General features: G+C 40.2%; 1 protein-coding gene across 1 annotated transcript in view; it reads right to left on the bottom strand.

Annotated features, from left to right (window-relative positions):
* The window catches only part of syde2 (synapse defective 1, Rho GTPase, homolog 2 (C. elegans)), a 49,600-nt gene that overhangs the window by 10,589 nt on the left and 23,740 nt on the right, over positions 1–15,271 (bottom strand). Inside the window, exon 5 of the mRNA XM_085376718.1 lies at positions 10,001–10,127. Within this exon, the coding sequence (XP_085232844.1) occupies positions 10,001–10,127 (127 nt within the window). The remainder of the gene's footprint in view (positions 1–10,000; positions 10,128–15,271) is intronic.

Here is a 15,271-nt window from a genome sequence, read left to right as displayed (position 1 = left end):
CCAGAACGAAGCTCGGGGCGGGGCAGCCAGTTGCTGAAACTGGTCGGGGGACAGTGGAGGGAGACATGACAAAAAGACCAAAAGAGAGACCACTTAGGACTTTTTCAAGGCTCCTGCTTCTGGATAGCTTCATCTTCTCCTGGCTCACCTCCAAACTCCCTCTGTCAGTGAATCTCTTACCTTCTAACAGACAGGATGTAGCTAGCTAAGCTAGAGAAATTCACATCCAGCACCTTCACAACAGGTCTTGTTCCCCTCTTCTACATTTAGACAAATAAACGCACTTCTTCTTATTCCTGTGTTAAGCTCCTGGTGTTTGTGGATGACACTGCTGGGCTCAAACGTATCCAAGATTGAAGCAAGCCTGCATAAAGATAGGAGGTTGTGCAAGCTTCCGTTTGATGTATCAGAAATGCAAGTCAAACTTCAAATTTCAGACAAATACCACGGTTAGGTTCTTCAGGTTCCATAGACGTATGACATGAAGCACAGTATTTAAAGTCCTAAGGAAGTTCAACCTCCCAACAGAGCTGCTGTCCTAGTTCTGCTGCGCTGTATTTGGGTCTGTGTTGCATCCTTCAGTTAACTGTTTTATATGGCTTAGCCACTTAATCAGAAATGAGACGACTACAAAGAATAGTCCGGGCTGCTGAGAGGATTACTGGTGCTCCCTGATCGACCCTCGAGGACCTGTACTCTTCTAGAGCAGGAAAAAAGGGCTGGAAAAGCTGCAAAAATCATTTCAGACCTTTCACACCTAGGCCACAACCTCTTTGATCTGCTGCCCTCTGGTCAGCACTTCAGAACACTGAGCACCAGAACATCCAGTCGCAGGATCTCACAAGACCTCTCCAAGTTTGGTAGTCTCAGTGTATAACAATGTGGAAGTCTGTCTTTTAACATTTAGTGTTACCCGTTGGTATTTGTGGAACATTTAAATTCTGAAGTAACTTTAATAATTGTGATTTTTCTGTTGCGTTCATGTCTTGGACATTTTATCCATTAGGAACATTTCCCTGTGGCAACAGTTCAGTTTGACTGCTTGGGGTTGTTGTTCACATTATTGAACATGTGGCTGTATGTGCGTGATTATAGGACAATAAATCCAGGAAAAATCACGTGTGACACAATTAGTGAACACGCCGTGACTCTAAAGCGTGCAAGAGGAGCAGCTCTTGGTAGAACAACAGATAAGACGACACTGTATCTATGTCAACCACGAGCCTGTTTCCAAAGCAGTGACACAACTGATTAAAGTGCTATAAAAAGGAACACGTACTTCACTGCTTTTCTTGTCCACCTTGTTTGTTTTTTGCCTCTTGTCTTCTATTTACAGCATACTACAGTACGATTCATAGTAAATCCAATGAGCTTCCTTAGGGCCAGTAAGAAGGACAGAGGGCCCAACTTAACGTGCTCACTTTATAATCCCACTAAGTCCTAAATCTGCTCTTTAAGGGAGCATTAGGATTACCACTTTTCAGTCTATTTCTAAACAGCATCGTCAGAACATCAGAATAATGTGGACAAACTAATGTTTCAGTATTAGCTAACAGCACCAGAGTTTCAGGTGCTGTCACACGTGCATTTTCTATTTTCCTTTGCTGCAGTTATATACAAATAAATTGGATTAGAGAGTGGAGGGAGGATCTAAAGTCAGTTTAGTGTGTTACAGTACAAAGTCTATGATTAGCATTGTGATTAGTATCTGCACAGTGGCACTCAGCACCAACATAAACACAACACTGATCTATTTTAAATTGTCTGTTTTACATCACAAATAAAACCAATCAGTGATCAAAAAGGCAAAAAAATAAATAAAAATCTGTCCAACAGCTGACAATAACTGCTTCCTTTTATCTCTGTATGTTACCACAGAAATAAAAAAACTGACTGACTGAGCTACCATAATGAAACTTGTGACTTCTTAAAAATTTCAGAAGAATCTCTGGATTTTGGTGTGGTGGTTAGCAGTGGTGCCTTACAGCAAGAAGGTCCAGGGTTTGAATCCATTCTGGGGCCTTTCTGTGTTTACATGTTTCTGTGTCTGTGTGGGTTTTCTCCAGATGCTATGGCTTCCTCCCACAGTATAAAAACATACATAGGGTTGTGAACGTGAGAGAGAATGGTTGCCTGTCTGTCTCCATTACTGGAGACAGCTGGGACAGGATCCAGACCCCCCAACTGAACAAAACTTTGATAAAGACATTAATGGTCACTGTTGACTTTTTTTTATCCACATGTCACCATGCAATGTATTCAAAAAATGTATTAATAAACTTGCTTTCATTTTAATGGCCACTCCTCTGGCTGAAACAAGTAAGTCAGAACTTATAAAGGTCTATGAGAAAATTATTTCTAACTTGATTTCTAACTCAAGTATTTTCACAATGAAGGTTTTTAATCTTAAATAAAGCCTGAGCATATTTAAAGTAAAATAAATCCTGTCTTCAGCTTCTCAATCAGTTCCATCCCTTACTTAGCCGAATGCTAAACTCCAATGTTCAAGCTGGGAAAACAAACCAAAGTGGGCTTATTTCGGTTACGACCTCAGTAAACACTTTCCTAATGAGGTCGTGGCCTCAGCCCATAGATTTAAGTCTTATTAGAGTAAAATTGCTGATAACAGAGTATTCTTTGTAAGAGCCGAGTTGCTACCATGTTGGTGTGCAGTGTCCTTGGTTCCTCAAAAGTTTCAGATGAGGGATAAAAAAACCTACCACGACAACAGGTGATTGTGGCTATGTCTATCTTTTATATACAGTGTCGTGCAATGTGGCACAATTTTAGCATGTTAGCATTATACATAAATGCATAGGAAGTATGTTTTAGCATGTTAGCAATTATTTGTGGCAAACATGCCTCATAGAGCCAAGTCTAGAAGCAACTTAGCTTTGACCGAAAATATTGAATATGATACATTAAGGAATTATTATTACTTAATTATGATTCTGTACAGTGTGTCTCTTCATAGAAAAATAATAAATATAGAATATAAAAATAAAACAGTAAATATGATTCTGACAGCTTAACATAAACTGAGACATTTTTTAAGTTTGTTCCTTGCCATAAGTATTTTCTCTGAACATGTAATGTTCAACACTTCCTGGCATTAGAAATACGGAAACACTCTGTTTATGAGACAGCCAGCAGATGCTTAGTAGGCAAACAGCTCATACCCAAACAAGGATAATAACTTACTATCTCAGCCCTCCAATCTCAGGTAGATCAAAACATTGACAGATACTACTCAGCAGGGTTAGACTTTAACAGCGCTCTGGGGAAGCATGCTCTTAAACCCTCATAAAACTGCCCTGCAATTAAACGCCCTCCCTGTGCCTGTGAGCTAGCATAGGTTCAGTATAAAATCTGGTATGAGCTGAATTTGATCAGGGTATATAAACAAAAGACACATTCACTCTCTTTAACGCTTCCCTAGGCATGCCGATTTCAGCAGCAGATTAACCGGAAATGCTGTGTGAAGATTCCCCCCCCCCTTCGTCAATCGTTATGGAAAATGTTACAAAGATAACCACAATCAGCTTGTTTGATCACACGAAAACAGACCGTCTGGAAGCAAAAATTAGCAATATATTTTTATCCTTATCTCGCTAAAATAAAGCTTTTATTTGTTTGTTTTGTGTTTTTCTGCATCTGCGAATAATACGTGCTGGGAGGCGCCGCCTGGCTTGCTTTTTGCTGCCATTATTACAGAAAATCATGCAGAGCCCTCTGACCTTCCCTGCACTGCAAGGAAGACCCGACAACAGCGGGACTGTTACACGTTAGCGCTGCCCGATGAAGCGAAACAACTCGTGTTTTTCTTGATATGCAACACATGAAAGCAGCACACACATTTAGGCTCTTTCCAGTTCAAAAGCCAACTGGCCAAAACTGTGTACGTGCATGTGCACATGGGCTTGTCTGACGTGAGGAGAATGGGGCCATTCAAGTAAATCATTAGCCTGCTTTGACTCGGTGCTTTGTTTACTTCTGTGTGTTAGCCCCTGTTGATGCCCTTTTTCACGCAAACAGACACACACAGCTCTCACATATATGCACATATGCACGTATGCATGAGAACTGTGGTCGCAAGCAAGCTGACAACAAGCAAGCTGACAACAAGCAAGCTGACAGCAGGCGCACGCTGCGTGTCTTTTTCACTCAGATTTCAACTGTCGGGTGGGGGGGACTGGTATGGCTCTGCACCAGCACTATCTGCACTGCGCTACATATACTTTCCCCACCTCCACCTACATGTTTGGCTGATAAAGACTGCAGAAACAAACACTTAAAGAAAAACATTAACAAAAACTGAAAGCACCTCAAAGTAATCTGATACAAGTATTTTTTTTTTCCTTGCTCACTTCAGACTATTTCAGTGTCCCAAATATGCCACCAAACACTACAAGGGACACAATGCACTGGGGCATGGCTCTACCTTTGACCTCTTGTTCAAACAAAGCGGAAGGTCACTCCTCTTGTCAGTGCTGCAGTCAGTGCCTCGCCTGGAGAACAAACAGGGGGTTTGTTCTCCGTCCTGCCCCCTTCTCTGCTATCCCGCACGCCCCCACGCCACTAGGGGGGCCAGAGGAGATTTGTGTTTGTGTACTGCCTTATGTAGTAACACAAAATGTACAGTTGCTGCTTCAACTTTTTCACTTTTCCAAAACTGAGCAGACTCCAGCTCTAACTCTAGAACCACGCGCTCACACGGTACACGTGGATTCATCACAAATACGCCTGCTTCCAGTTTTCAATCCCACCCTGCAGTTTAAGAAATATTCTGACAGCCCCACCGTTCTAAAACTCTTCACCAAGTGGTTGCCTGCCTCCCCGGCCGACCCAGGGTTCAGCTAATCCCCCGTGCGTGAGCCAAATACCATCTGTGTTTGTTCGGCAACAAAGGGGGCACTTGTTAATGACTTTCCATGTCTTCACTGGAGTACTGGCAAGGGTTGGGGGTGCTGGGGGGCTTGGGGGCAATTTAGAGTAGCAGGCTATGGAAAAGTCGACTCAGGCAAGGGAAATTGAAGACCACAGACTAAAAATCAATGCCAGTGCTCCGAATGAAAAAGGGCAGAGGACACACCAGTTCCATTAGTAGAGGAGAAGTGACTTTCAAGACTTTGTTTCCACGTTGAGACCAAAATCTTCTATTAGATGGATTTAATCATAATTTAACACATGTGTGGCAAAAAATGTTCAGGTGCTCACAACCGCACACTCGCAGGGGCTTCAGGCAAAGCTACCATATGGGCCTACCATAGAGGGCACCGATCCCCCCATTATCATGTCAAACCACTGATTGAAGCCTTCATTCTTCAACAAAAGGGATACCAAGAAGAAAGAAGAAGAATGTCATCAGGATGTGCTCAGAGGCCTTTGTAGAGTTTAAAGAGAACGGTCCAGAAAATATCCAGTGAGGAGCAGTTCTGAAAATAGATGCTGATGTCAGAGGCCAGAGGATGATAGCCAGACTTCTTCCAGACTGATAGGGAGGCAGGAGTAATTTAAATAACCACTGGTTACAACCAAGGTCACCTCTGTACGCACGGCACGTTGAACCTTGAAGAGATGGGCTACAGCAGCAGAGGACCACACAGGATGCTACCCATGTCAGCTAAGAACAGGACACTTTAGATGGACTCAGTAAAAGTAGATATCAGAACAGTGGAAAATGTTGCCTGCTCCAATGAATCTCAATTTCTGCCACAACATTTGCTTCATAGGGCCACGATTTGGCATAAACAACACAAAAGCATGGAGCAGTCTGTCAGTCCTGCATTGTATTAGTGGTTCAGGGTCGTGGTGGTGTGATTAGGGCTGAACGATATATCGCATTTGCGATAATATCGCGACATGATCAAGTGCAATTTTCTAACCGCAAAGGCTGCGATTATACTGCGATTATATTATACAATTCATGGGCTGCATCCTCCTGAGGCCGCATTTGTAGACCGATTACGTCACAGCGACGCGCCGAAGGCTGTCCAAATTACTACCATATCCCAGAATTCATAGCGCGGCCCAGCCAAACTCCAGTTTCCAGCAATGGCAGCCGCTACTAAGTTTTAAAATTACTCATACTAATCTTTCTGGGTCACAAAATAAACTTTTAACATATTTTCAGGCGAGAAAGTAGTTGTGTAAACATCAAATATCTGCTCGGTTTATCAAGATATCCCATATTTGCAAAAGTGCTTCGACGTTTTCAGAGGCGTCTGCTACCCACCAGCTCGACAGCTAGCCGGGAGCTCGAGGGTTACTGATGCGGCCGAGAACGGCACAACTCCCGGCACATCATTTTCAGATCACCGCGGAGTTTCGCTGCTCGGGTTAAACGTAATATATAAGTCACTTAGACAACCTAAAAATGTTATTGTTGGGCTTTTTTCAGTGTTTTGTTTGTTCGTGAGTAAATCGGTTTGGCTGAGATTAAAGTTATTAGATTAGATAAAATAAAACTTTATTAATCCCCCGGGTGGGTTCCTCCTTGGTTTTCACACAGCTGACTAAACGTCAAACAGAAAACTTATTAAACAGAAGTATGAGACAGTCGAGAATTTACACCAGTGTCTGGTTATATTTTAGATAGCAAGAAGCAGACGGCCGAGTTTATTAAACTCCACCGAGACAGCGGTGACGCTAATCAGAACTAGACCGTCCAATTTCACGCCTTTAAACTTTAAAGGCGTGTTTGTGTGTGTGTTTATACAATTGCTATTATGTTTGCACTTTATGTGTAATGTTACTGACTGCAGAGATCAGTAAGATGTGTGTATTTTTTATTTATTAGTTTTATTTATTTAATATTATTTTTTAATTGAATGACTGTCTAGTAGTTCACAGATGTCGAAAAACTGAGTGTGGTAAAGCCACTGATTTTTTTTATGTATATTTCTGCAATCTGCACATTGTACTGACTTTCATTTTAATGTTTACACCAGGGTTCCTTGTCAGCACTTTATGCTCAGATGTTTGTAAGCTAAAAATAAACTATTGTGTATGTTCAAATATACTGTTGTGATTGAAGAAGTTAAATAAAAATGTCAGTCATCAATTCATGCATCACCTCATGTCATCATAACAGAGGTCTGTCTTCCAGGAAAGAACAGTTTAAAATTAATGTAATATAGTATTGGCCATACTATATGATGTATTGCTTGTCTTTGTTTAATAATACAGAAGACAAATACCTTAAAAAATAATCGCATATCGCATCGCAATCGCAATATTGGGGCAAAAAATCGCAATTAGATTATTTTCTATAATCGTTCAGCCCTAGGTGTGATGGGGTAGGGGATAGTTTCTTTCTCTCACTTTGGGCACCTTTGGGACGTGGTGGAATGAGAACACAGATGTGCAGCAACTGTGTGACTCTATCGTGTCGATATGGATCAGGAATGTTTTCGGCACCTTGTTGAATCTTTACTACTAACAGTAGCAGCAAGGTGTATCTAATAAAGTGTACACTGTTTTTAAATGAAATGAAATGTGAGCATTTTGTGAAACATACTGTGAAGCAAAGAACTGTGATTTGAAACAATGGAGCGCCATGCGCGGAGCATGTTTTGCAAGCTTAGGATTGAACTCTGACCCCTGGATAATCCCTTTCACTACCTCCATTTTTAAATTAGCTGTGCGACGCGCCAGCCCTCTTAGCTCCATTAGCTGTTCGCTAATTAGCCTCTCGTCTGACTCCATAACAAAAGACTCCAAGGTTAGTTTAAGGCTTCCACTATGAATTAAAATTAGAGCAAAATATATGTTTTTTTATTCCGTGTATGTTGGCTATTGAAATCAAACAGGGTGTATAATATAACAATGCTACAATCAGCTTTTAAAACTCCTGTTATTGTGTTTTTTATTCTGCTGTGCTTTTTATCCTTTCTTTTATTTTTTCTTACCTTATGATCACTATATCCCAGAAATCCCTGCTTTTTTTAAAGCACACACCATAAACCTCTTCATCTTCAGCTCTTTTTCTCTCTATGTCCTCGTCCACTCACTCAGACCCATCTGCAATGGCAATTCGCCTGGCAGAGCAAATTTAGGCAGCGAGCAAAAACCAACAATCCTTTTTTCTAACCCGCTCAACTGTTAACTGTGTGCTTTGCCCTGCCATGCAAACGCATGTGGATCAAAGCAGGCATGATAGGACGACGCCTATACAGGGCCTCTCCCCAAAACCAACAGCAGCCCCTAAAATGCCCAGGCCCATGGTCCTTTCCTCCTTTTGTGGAAGAAAAAAAAAATCATGACCAAGTCATTTTCTACAACTTTGCCGCCCCCTCCCCATCTCCCCAAATCTGCTACACTTTTAGAAGTAATACTCAATTCAATGCCACAGCTGATTTTGGGGTTTCTTTTTGTGAGATGTGCTCACTGTTTCCATTTTTCATTTCAAGGGAGCAACAGAGCAGAAAAGAAATTCAGCTGACAGGAATCTGAATGGAGTTTAAATTAGAAATGTAAGGTTTGCAGTTCTGCTTGTTGGACAGTCAAACAGCTTCAGGGGGACTTTTTTGCATTTGACAAGATAAAAATCCCCACATTTGACGTGATTTACAAGGTCCAAAGCACAAAAACTGAAAGAACAGTCCGAATGCGTGCAATGATCTGATTTGTTTGACTTTGTGTGTGTGTGTGTGTGTGTGTGTGTGTGTGTGTGTGTGTGTGTGTGTGTGTGTGTGGCCCTTCCTCTCACACTGATCTTTATGTTGCAGGGATTTGATACACACACACATAGATTCTTATAAGATATACACAGGTGCTGACCTATTCGCCATGGCTACATTCAGGAAAATGTATTGCAGTGGATCAATACTGAAGCTGGACTCCATTACATTAACACCCCATTTGTTTTTGTTAGTTTTGTTCCATGAGTAAAAACTCTCATGAATTGTATTTTTCTTGTTTTACTGGGAGTCATGTGTACATGTCAAATGATTAAATGAGATGCCTATTAGAGATGCCAGTTTTAGGTTTGTGGTTAGTATTTACTTAATGACAGCTATAGAAGCAGTTAACAGCTGTCTGTTAACTTCATTGTTAGTTGTTCCTAGTCCTTAGTCATTTCTCCACCCTTATTTTACTCAATATTAACTGCAACTTGTTATAGAAAAGTGGGCATTTTATTTAGTTATTAAGCTTCCAAGGGATTGGAAAAGTAAGAAATTGTGGTAGTGCCAAAACTGAGATTCCTTTATTGGCCACTTGAGGCAGACAGAAAATTATTAAATGTTAAATTGCCCAACTTTACAGCAGAAATAAACATTTTCATTGTCCTGTTAAAAAAAAATGTTTTGGTCTCTATCGTGAATTTTTAGCTTTGCCATACATATGCAGGGTTGTGAATTTGTCTATAATTTGCCTGTTTAAATTGTATTAAGGTATTTTTGCCATTGTTATTAAGGGCGTGGCTGTTTTGAATTGAACCAGCAGGTGTAGTTAATAGCTGCCTCAGCTACTATAAGTAATCTGTTGCCTTCTGGAACATTTTTGATGTAATTTTCTATCAAATAATTGCTGTGGGACTAAATGTACTCATGTAAGTTGAGTAAAACTGCATTTTTGACTAACATTTATTTAGCGGTTATTAGCAGGTAGCACTATCTTTGTAATGTACATATTCATGCTACAAAATGCTTGCTAACTAAGCAAGCGAGCATTAGCTCATAGCTTAGCATTTCAAATTCCTGTCCAAATATGGTCACTTGTGGATTTTTACTTGGGTTTTGTGAGTGAAAACTGAAGAACTGGTTTTCAAAAATCCTGTTCAGTCTCTTTTTAAATTAGAAACTGCATACATTGCTCATTTTGTAACTATCCTGCTAAGTACAAGTAAGAAGGTAATTTACAGATAAACAGACCAAAACACACCAGTGCTCTCTGGAAACTTTGTCAGGTTTGAATAACACCCTTGTAATTAAACTAAGTGTGTTTAGTAATCTTATGCCTTGTTGGCATCTTCTCTGTTTCCTGGTGATCATTTTACCTGTAATGACGTTTATGTCTGGATACGTGTTTTCGCACAGCTCCACAGCGTGGCTGTCTCTCTCAAACGCCTCACGCAGCTCCTTCTTTACTGCTGCCGAACCACACAGACGGTAGAGACCCACCACCTGGTAACATAAACACACACACACAAGTAGGTCAAATAAACACGCATGGCTCGAGAGTCAAACAGTTGACAGCGACGTAGACATTTTTACAGCCTCATCGATCAAGTTCTACGTCTGCACTCAGATAATGTCCTGGAAGGCAGCCATAAGTACTTTCTCAGAAAACTCACACGTCACAAACACCAGTCTGTTTTATCTCCAGAAAAGGGCGCCTCAATTTAACAACTGACCAAAAACCAAAAATGTATATGTTTCTAATAACACTATAAGCACTCACTTTTTTAAAGACACAGGAAGATGACTTGATGTAACAAAGAAATGCTGGACTAACAGAAAACCTTAAACTTAACACGTTCCCTATATTATCTTTTCCCCTCTACTTTCAGTTACTTTACACTAGCATCTTTATGCACTTTTTATTATTGTGATTTTGGATCCACTGTATCCATAGTTTAATTCTTTCACTCCTTTTCCAGTTATTCTGAACACATATTGCATGTTTGTGTGTAGAGGCTGCTATCCAGTAAAGCCATGAGAGAAATGTAGGCGAGACAAATAAATCTGAAATGAATGACCACTAAAGTACTGGCACTCTCTGAAACATGGTTGGAGACAGCACCTTAAAAGTCAGCCAACTGTCTCTGTGTCTATCTTTATCAGTCTAGAATTTGATAACAAAAGCCAACATGAGCTAATAAGGCCCAGTCGTCAAATGCTTGAATTTACAGAACACCGCAAAAGCACATTTATTGCTTGTAGTTTCAGCTTTTATAGTCAGAAGACTGAGTCTCTGTTGTCAACAGCAGTATCTATTTAAAGTTTGCTATGGTTAGCCACTATACCACAAATGGGTAAAATACAGCCCCAGGGCTCAAACCAGCTTGCAGCATCCTAAGAGGAAAACACGACAACCCCTAAATCTCAATGAAAGAAAGCATTATGCTAATGAATCTTTAGCAATGGGTCTTTACCATCTAACTGTAATAGAGAGAGTATGCAAACAAACTTAGAGAAACTACAAGTCTAGAATATCAATTCAGAGGTGGCCATCTCGACATCAGCAAATAAGAATTTAAACAGCAAAGAAGAGAAACACCCTTCAATAATTTTAGGAGTGTTAATGTTTCATAGTTTGTTCACGAGAGAGAGAGAGCTCTGAGTACCTTCATTTTTGGCAACACACAGGAAACTGATCTGAGTAAATAAATGACTAAATAAATAACTACACATATCAAAAGTTAGGGATCTGATTTGATTCTGTTTGGTATATCAGAATATTTCGTTTTTAAATCACCAAATATTTGTATCGCTGTTAGAAATCCTTCCATTCAGCCCATTCATTGATGCACACACAACGTTTGGAGTAAATAATGAAACAAAAGTGCCTTAAACTAACAATGAAAGAGTAAGTCTTCTTGGTTTTTGTTCTTTTTTTCTTTTTTTTTTAATGAAGACTTAGGCCAATATCCTATTTTACCACATTTAGCCAAATTTAAAGGATTCAATATAAGTCACTATTATGTCTCATGCTTCAATTCAACTGTCCAGTGTTTGGCCCTCTGCTTACTGCGTCTTAGCTCTGCTCAATCCAGCACTATGTATTGACAGTCAAACCAGAGGAAGAGGGATGTCACTGCAAAACCCCTTAGTGGAATAAAGGGACTAAATGTGCATTTCCTCCCTTATTAACTTTTCATCTGTAATAAGACAATTAGATCATTTATAGACTGGAATGAAAAAGGAGAAAAGCCTGTTCAGGCAGTCTGCCTGAGCTGGACTGTGTCAAAAACACTTTAAGATGCAAGTCTCACCTCTTTGGAGCCATTTGGCAACACCTCCAGGTAGTTACTTCTAAAACCCTATCTGAGAAAACACAAAGCTATTCATAAACTTTTACTTTAGTGGTCACCAGGACGTAAACACTGCATGTACAGAATCATTGTTATCAGTCAACAAAGGTCACTTTGTACCAAAAATAAGATTTAAAAAGGTTTTATTCCACCACAAGTTATACTTCTACTATATATGTGCACCTGTGGACCCCAGAGCTATGCATACTCATCACTCCACATAACATTATCCTAACATATTTGCAACAGTCATGAGCCTGATGAGTCTCTCATGATATTCTGCTGCTGTAATAAATCATTTCCACAAAACTGACAATTGCAAAAGTAAAGACTTAAACACAGTATCGTAAAAGCAAAATTTACCTCCCACTCTGGAGACAACATGTTGAGGACCATTTTCCTGGACCATTTTCTCTTTATGAAACCTAACAGTAATACATGACACTAAATTAGCTGGCAAAGTGAAATGATCTTAGAGTTGACATCCTCATGAATGAATGGATAAACACTGAGATCTTCTAAAACCCAAGTGACAGCTCAGCATTAAAAATGAAAGGACTAAGCTATAAAGCATTTATGTTTCTTTACCTAAGGCTCCAGACTGTGACCTAAAGAAACTTGAGACATCTGATGTTTGTAACTCGGCACCAGCGCTCTCCTTGTTATGCTGGGATTAGGCCCGGCTACAGACATACCATAATTTCTCCTACATGTGTCTGTCTGGTATGTGGCATAGCAGACCAACTGGTGTGGTTGCCCTGGAAACGTGTTAAATCAGTGGGCTGTGAATGGCGGGTTGGGTCCGGTTCCTCACAAAACACACTTGCACACACACCGCCGGCCTTTCCGGGCTCCAGCGTAGGAGCGCTATAATGTCTCCCCCATCCCTCCAGAGCAGCTATTTGTGAACTCTCCTCGTCGAGTCCAGCAGCGTTTTTCTAAACCTCACACGAGAGGGAGTGAGGAGGACAGATTAGGCAGGGATTTGGCTTTGTATGCGAGTAAACAGAAGTCACTGGGCACAATGAACAACAAGTCCATTCAGAAAAAAACAAAAAAAAAACAAAAAAGCGAAGGCTCTCTCTTTGGGGCAGAGCTGAGTGCAGGCGGGGAACAGCTGTTAGCAAAAAAAGGACTTAAGAACTGTGGCCTCTGGGCAGCACAACAGGCACCACTAGCCAACCCTATATGTAGAAATGAGATCCAGAGGAAAGATGATGTCTGGTGATGTGGAGGGGTCAGAAGCTTTTTTTCTTGGTTTAGGAATATCTTTAATATTTTAAACAACAAAGAGTTAAAGGACAGAAAGAAAAGTGCATTTAATTGACTTTAGGGTATTTATGTGGGCGTATTCTCTGCATACAAAGACACACACATGATGGGAGATGACATGGGCAAAACTTAATATGCTAATTATTTTATCAGGCAGTCAGCAATCAGTAATATTTTTTTGTTTATAAAATATAAACGTAATTGTGAAAAATACCTACTGACATTTCATGTGTGTGACATAGTATTAATCAATACTAAGTAATACTAATAATTAAAGCACAAAAAGATCGAAACTTTCACAACAGCTTGTTGAATTCGGGGTCATGGTAGGGATAGAGCCTGTCTCACCTATCACAGATTGTTGTGTACACCCTAGACAGATTACGAGTCTGTTACATGGCTAACACAGAGAGACACACAACCACCACTCGCCCACATTTACACCTAAAAATTTTAGAAACATTAATTTTCCAAGCATGCATGTCTTTGAGCTATGGGAGGAAGCCGGCATGCCCGTAGAAGAAATATCCATGCATAGGGAGAACATGAAGTAGTAAACTTTATGCTGCTCTCATAATTGAGTCTCTTAGCCACAATAATTACAACACTTGTGTCAAAACAAAGTGTCTTAATATTTCCAGCTTCTGGGCCTTGAGTGTGGATTGAAGGAAGTATTAAGGAAGCACACAGTTAAAGACTGTTGTGTAAATTTACCATCATCCACTGAGAAAATAAAATCACTTAAAGCAAAAAAAAAAAATGCTCTTAAAAGGTACATCTCAAGTTGTAGAAGGGTTTTTCTTGTCATGTCAAGTATAAAAAAGAGCTTGTCGATTCATTCATTCATTGAGAATGGAAGTCAGACAACAGCATCAGAAAATCTGTCTCACTCTGCCTCTCACTCATGGGATCGGCCTCCACAACCCTGAATCAATAAGCAGTTAAGAACTGAATAACCAGTTAAGATAGCATAAGTAAGATTGTTGCTTATATCATCACTGCTAGATGACATAAACTGTCATTTTCGAAAAGAATCTTCATGGAACAATTACGTAATCAAGATCTATGTATGAAAGCTCCAAGGCACTGCCTTTAAAGGACAGATGAAGTCACAATGATTAAATGAAAAGTCTGTTTAAAAAAACCCTTCTGTTCTGTATAAAGGCATGCATCTGAATAGCTGCTCCTAACATGTCCCAATATCTGTGTGCATCATATATGACATGTATAAAAGCTCTTTTTAAAAACACATCCCCCTGTCTTTAAAGCACTCTGAGTGCTCCCATACATAGCATGAGTTGCAGTCTTTTCAAAACACTCACAAACAACCAGCATCTCGCAGAAGCCCAGAGGACACACAATTCTAAGAGACTTTGAGAGAAAGTCTCCATGAAGCCATTTGAAAAGGCGCAATGCTACACATCTAGCCATACGTGCTTTGGTGACACAACCTGCAAATTCCTCTGGGATCTGGTGTCATCCTCATCGTGAACTCTATCTGCCTGCAGCCTGGAGGAGCCCTTACACTTGATCTCAGACTGATAGCATGTACAAAGGCTGCTCTGCATCTTTGTGAAGAAACAAAGGCAGCAAAACAGCTGCGAGGGACAGACGACAAACACTGTCAGACTGAGTGAAGGAGAAGCAGAGACTGATATCACAGCACAGAATTACAGAGTGAATGAGGCAGTGCTTACCATCAGACTCACATCTTATATTTGTGTATACCGCACAAATATCCCTAAACCAATTTAACACTGCACTTTAACACTGTCTGACTCACAGAAAGTGAAAAGTTAAAAAAGAAGACTAAAACGAAGCTGTAGGTGATTGAGAGCTGTATTTCTCTTCCTGTTTAAATGTCAGTGCAATTCAACCACCAGTCAGGCTTTCAGACGTGTTGCTAATATGCAACCTTAAGTTTTAAGCCACAGGCTTACTGGAGATGGAGAGTAAAAAACTGTTTACTGGAGCTCAAATGAATAAATTTCTCCAATTTATTATAAATTGGAAGGTTTGCTG

The sequence above is a fragment of the Diplotaxodon limnothrissa genome, linkage group LG17 (genome assembly GCF_057381915.1).
Source record: "Diplotaxodon limnothrissa isolate DT_005_m linkage group LG17, D_limnothrissa_male_GT1.1, whole genome shotgun sequence".
Taxonomy (NCBI): domain Eukaryota; kingdom Metazoa; phylum Chordata; class Actinopteri; order Cichliformes; family Cichlidae; genus Diplotaxodon; species Diplotaxodon limnothrissa.
The sequence above is the reverse complement of the archived record's forward strand: the minus strand, read 5'-3'. Positions and strand labels throughout refer to the sequence as shown.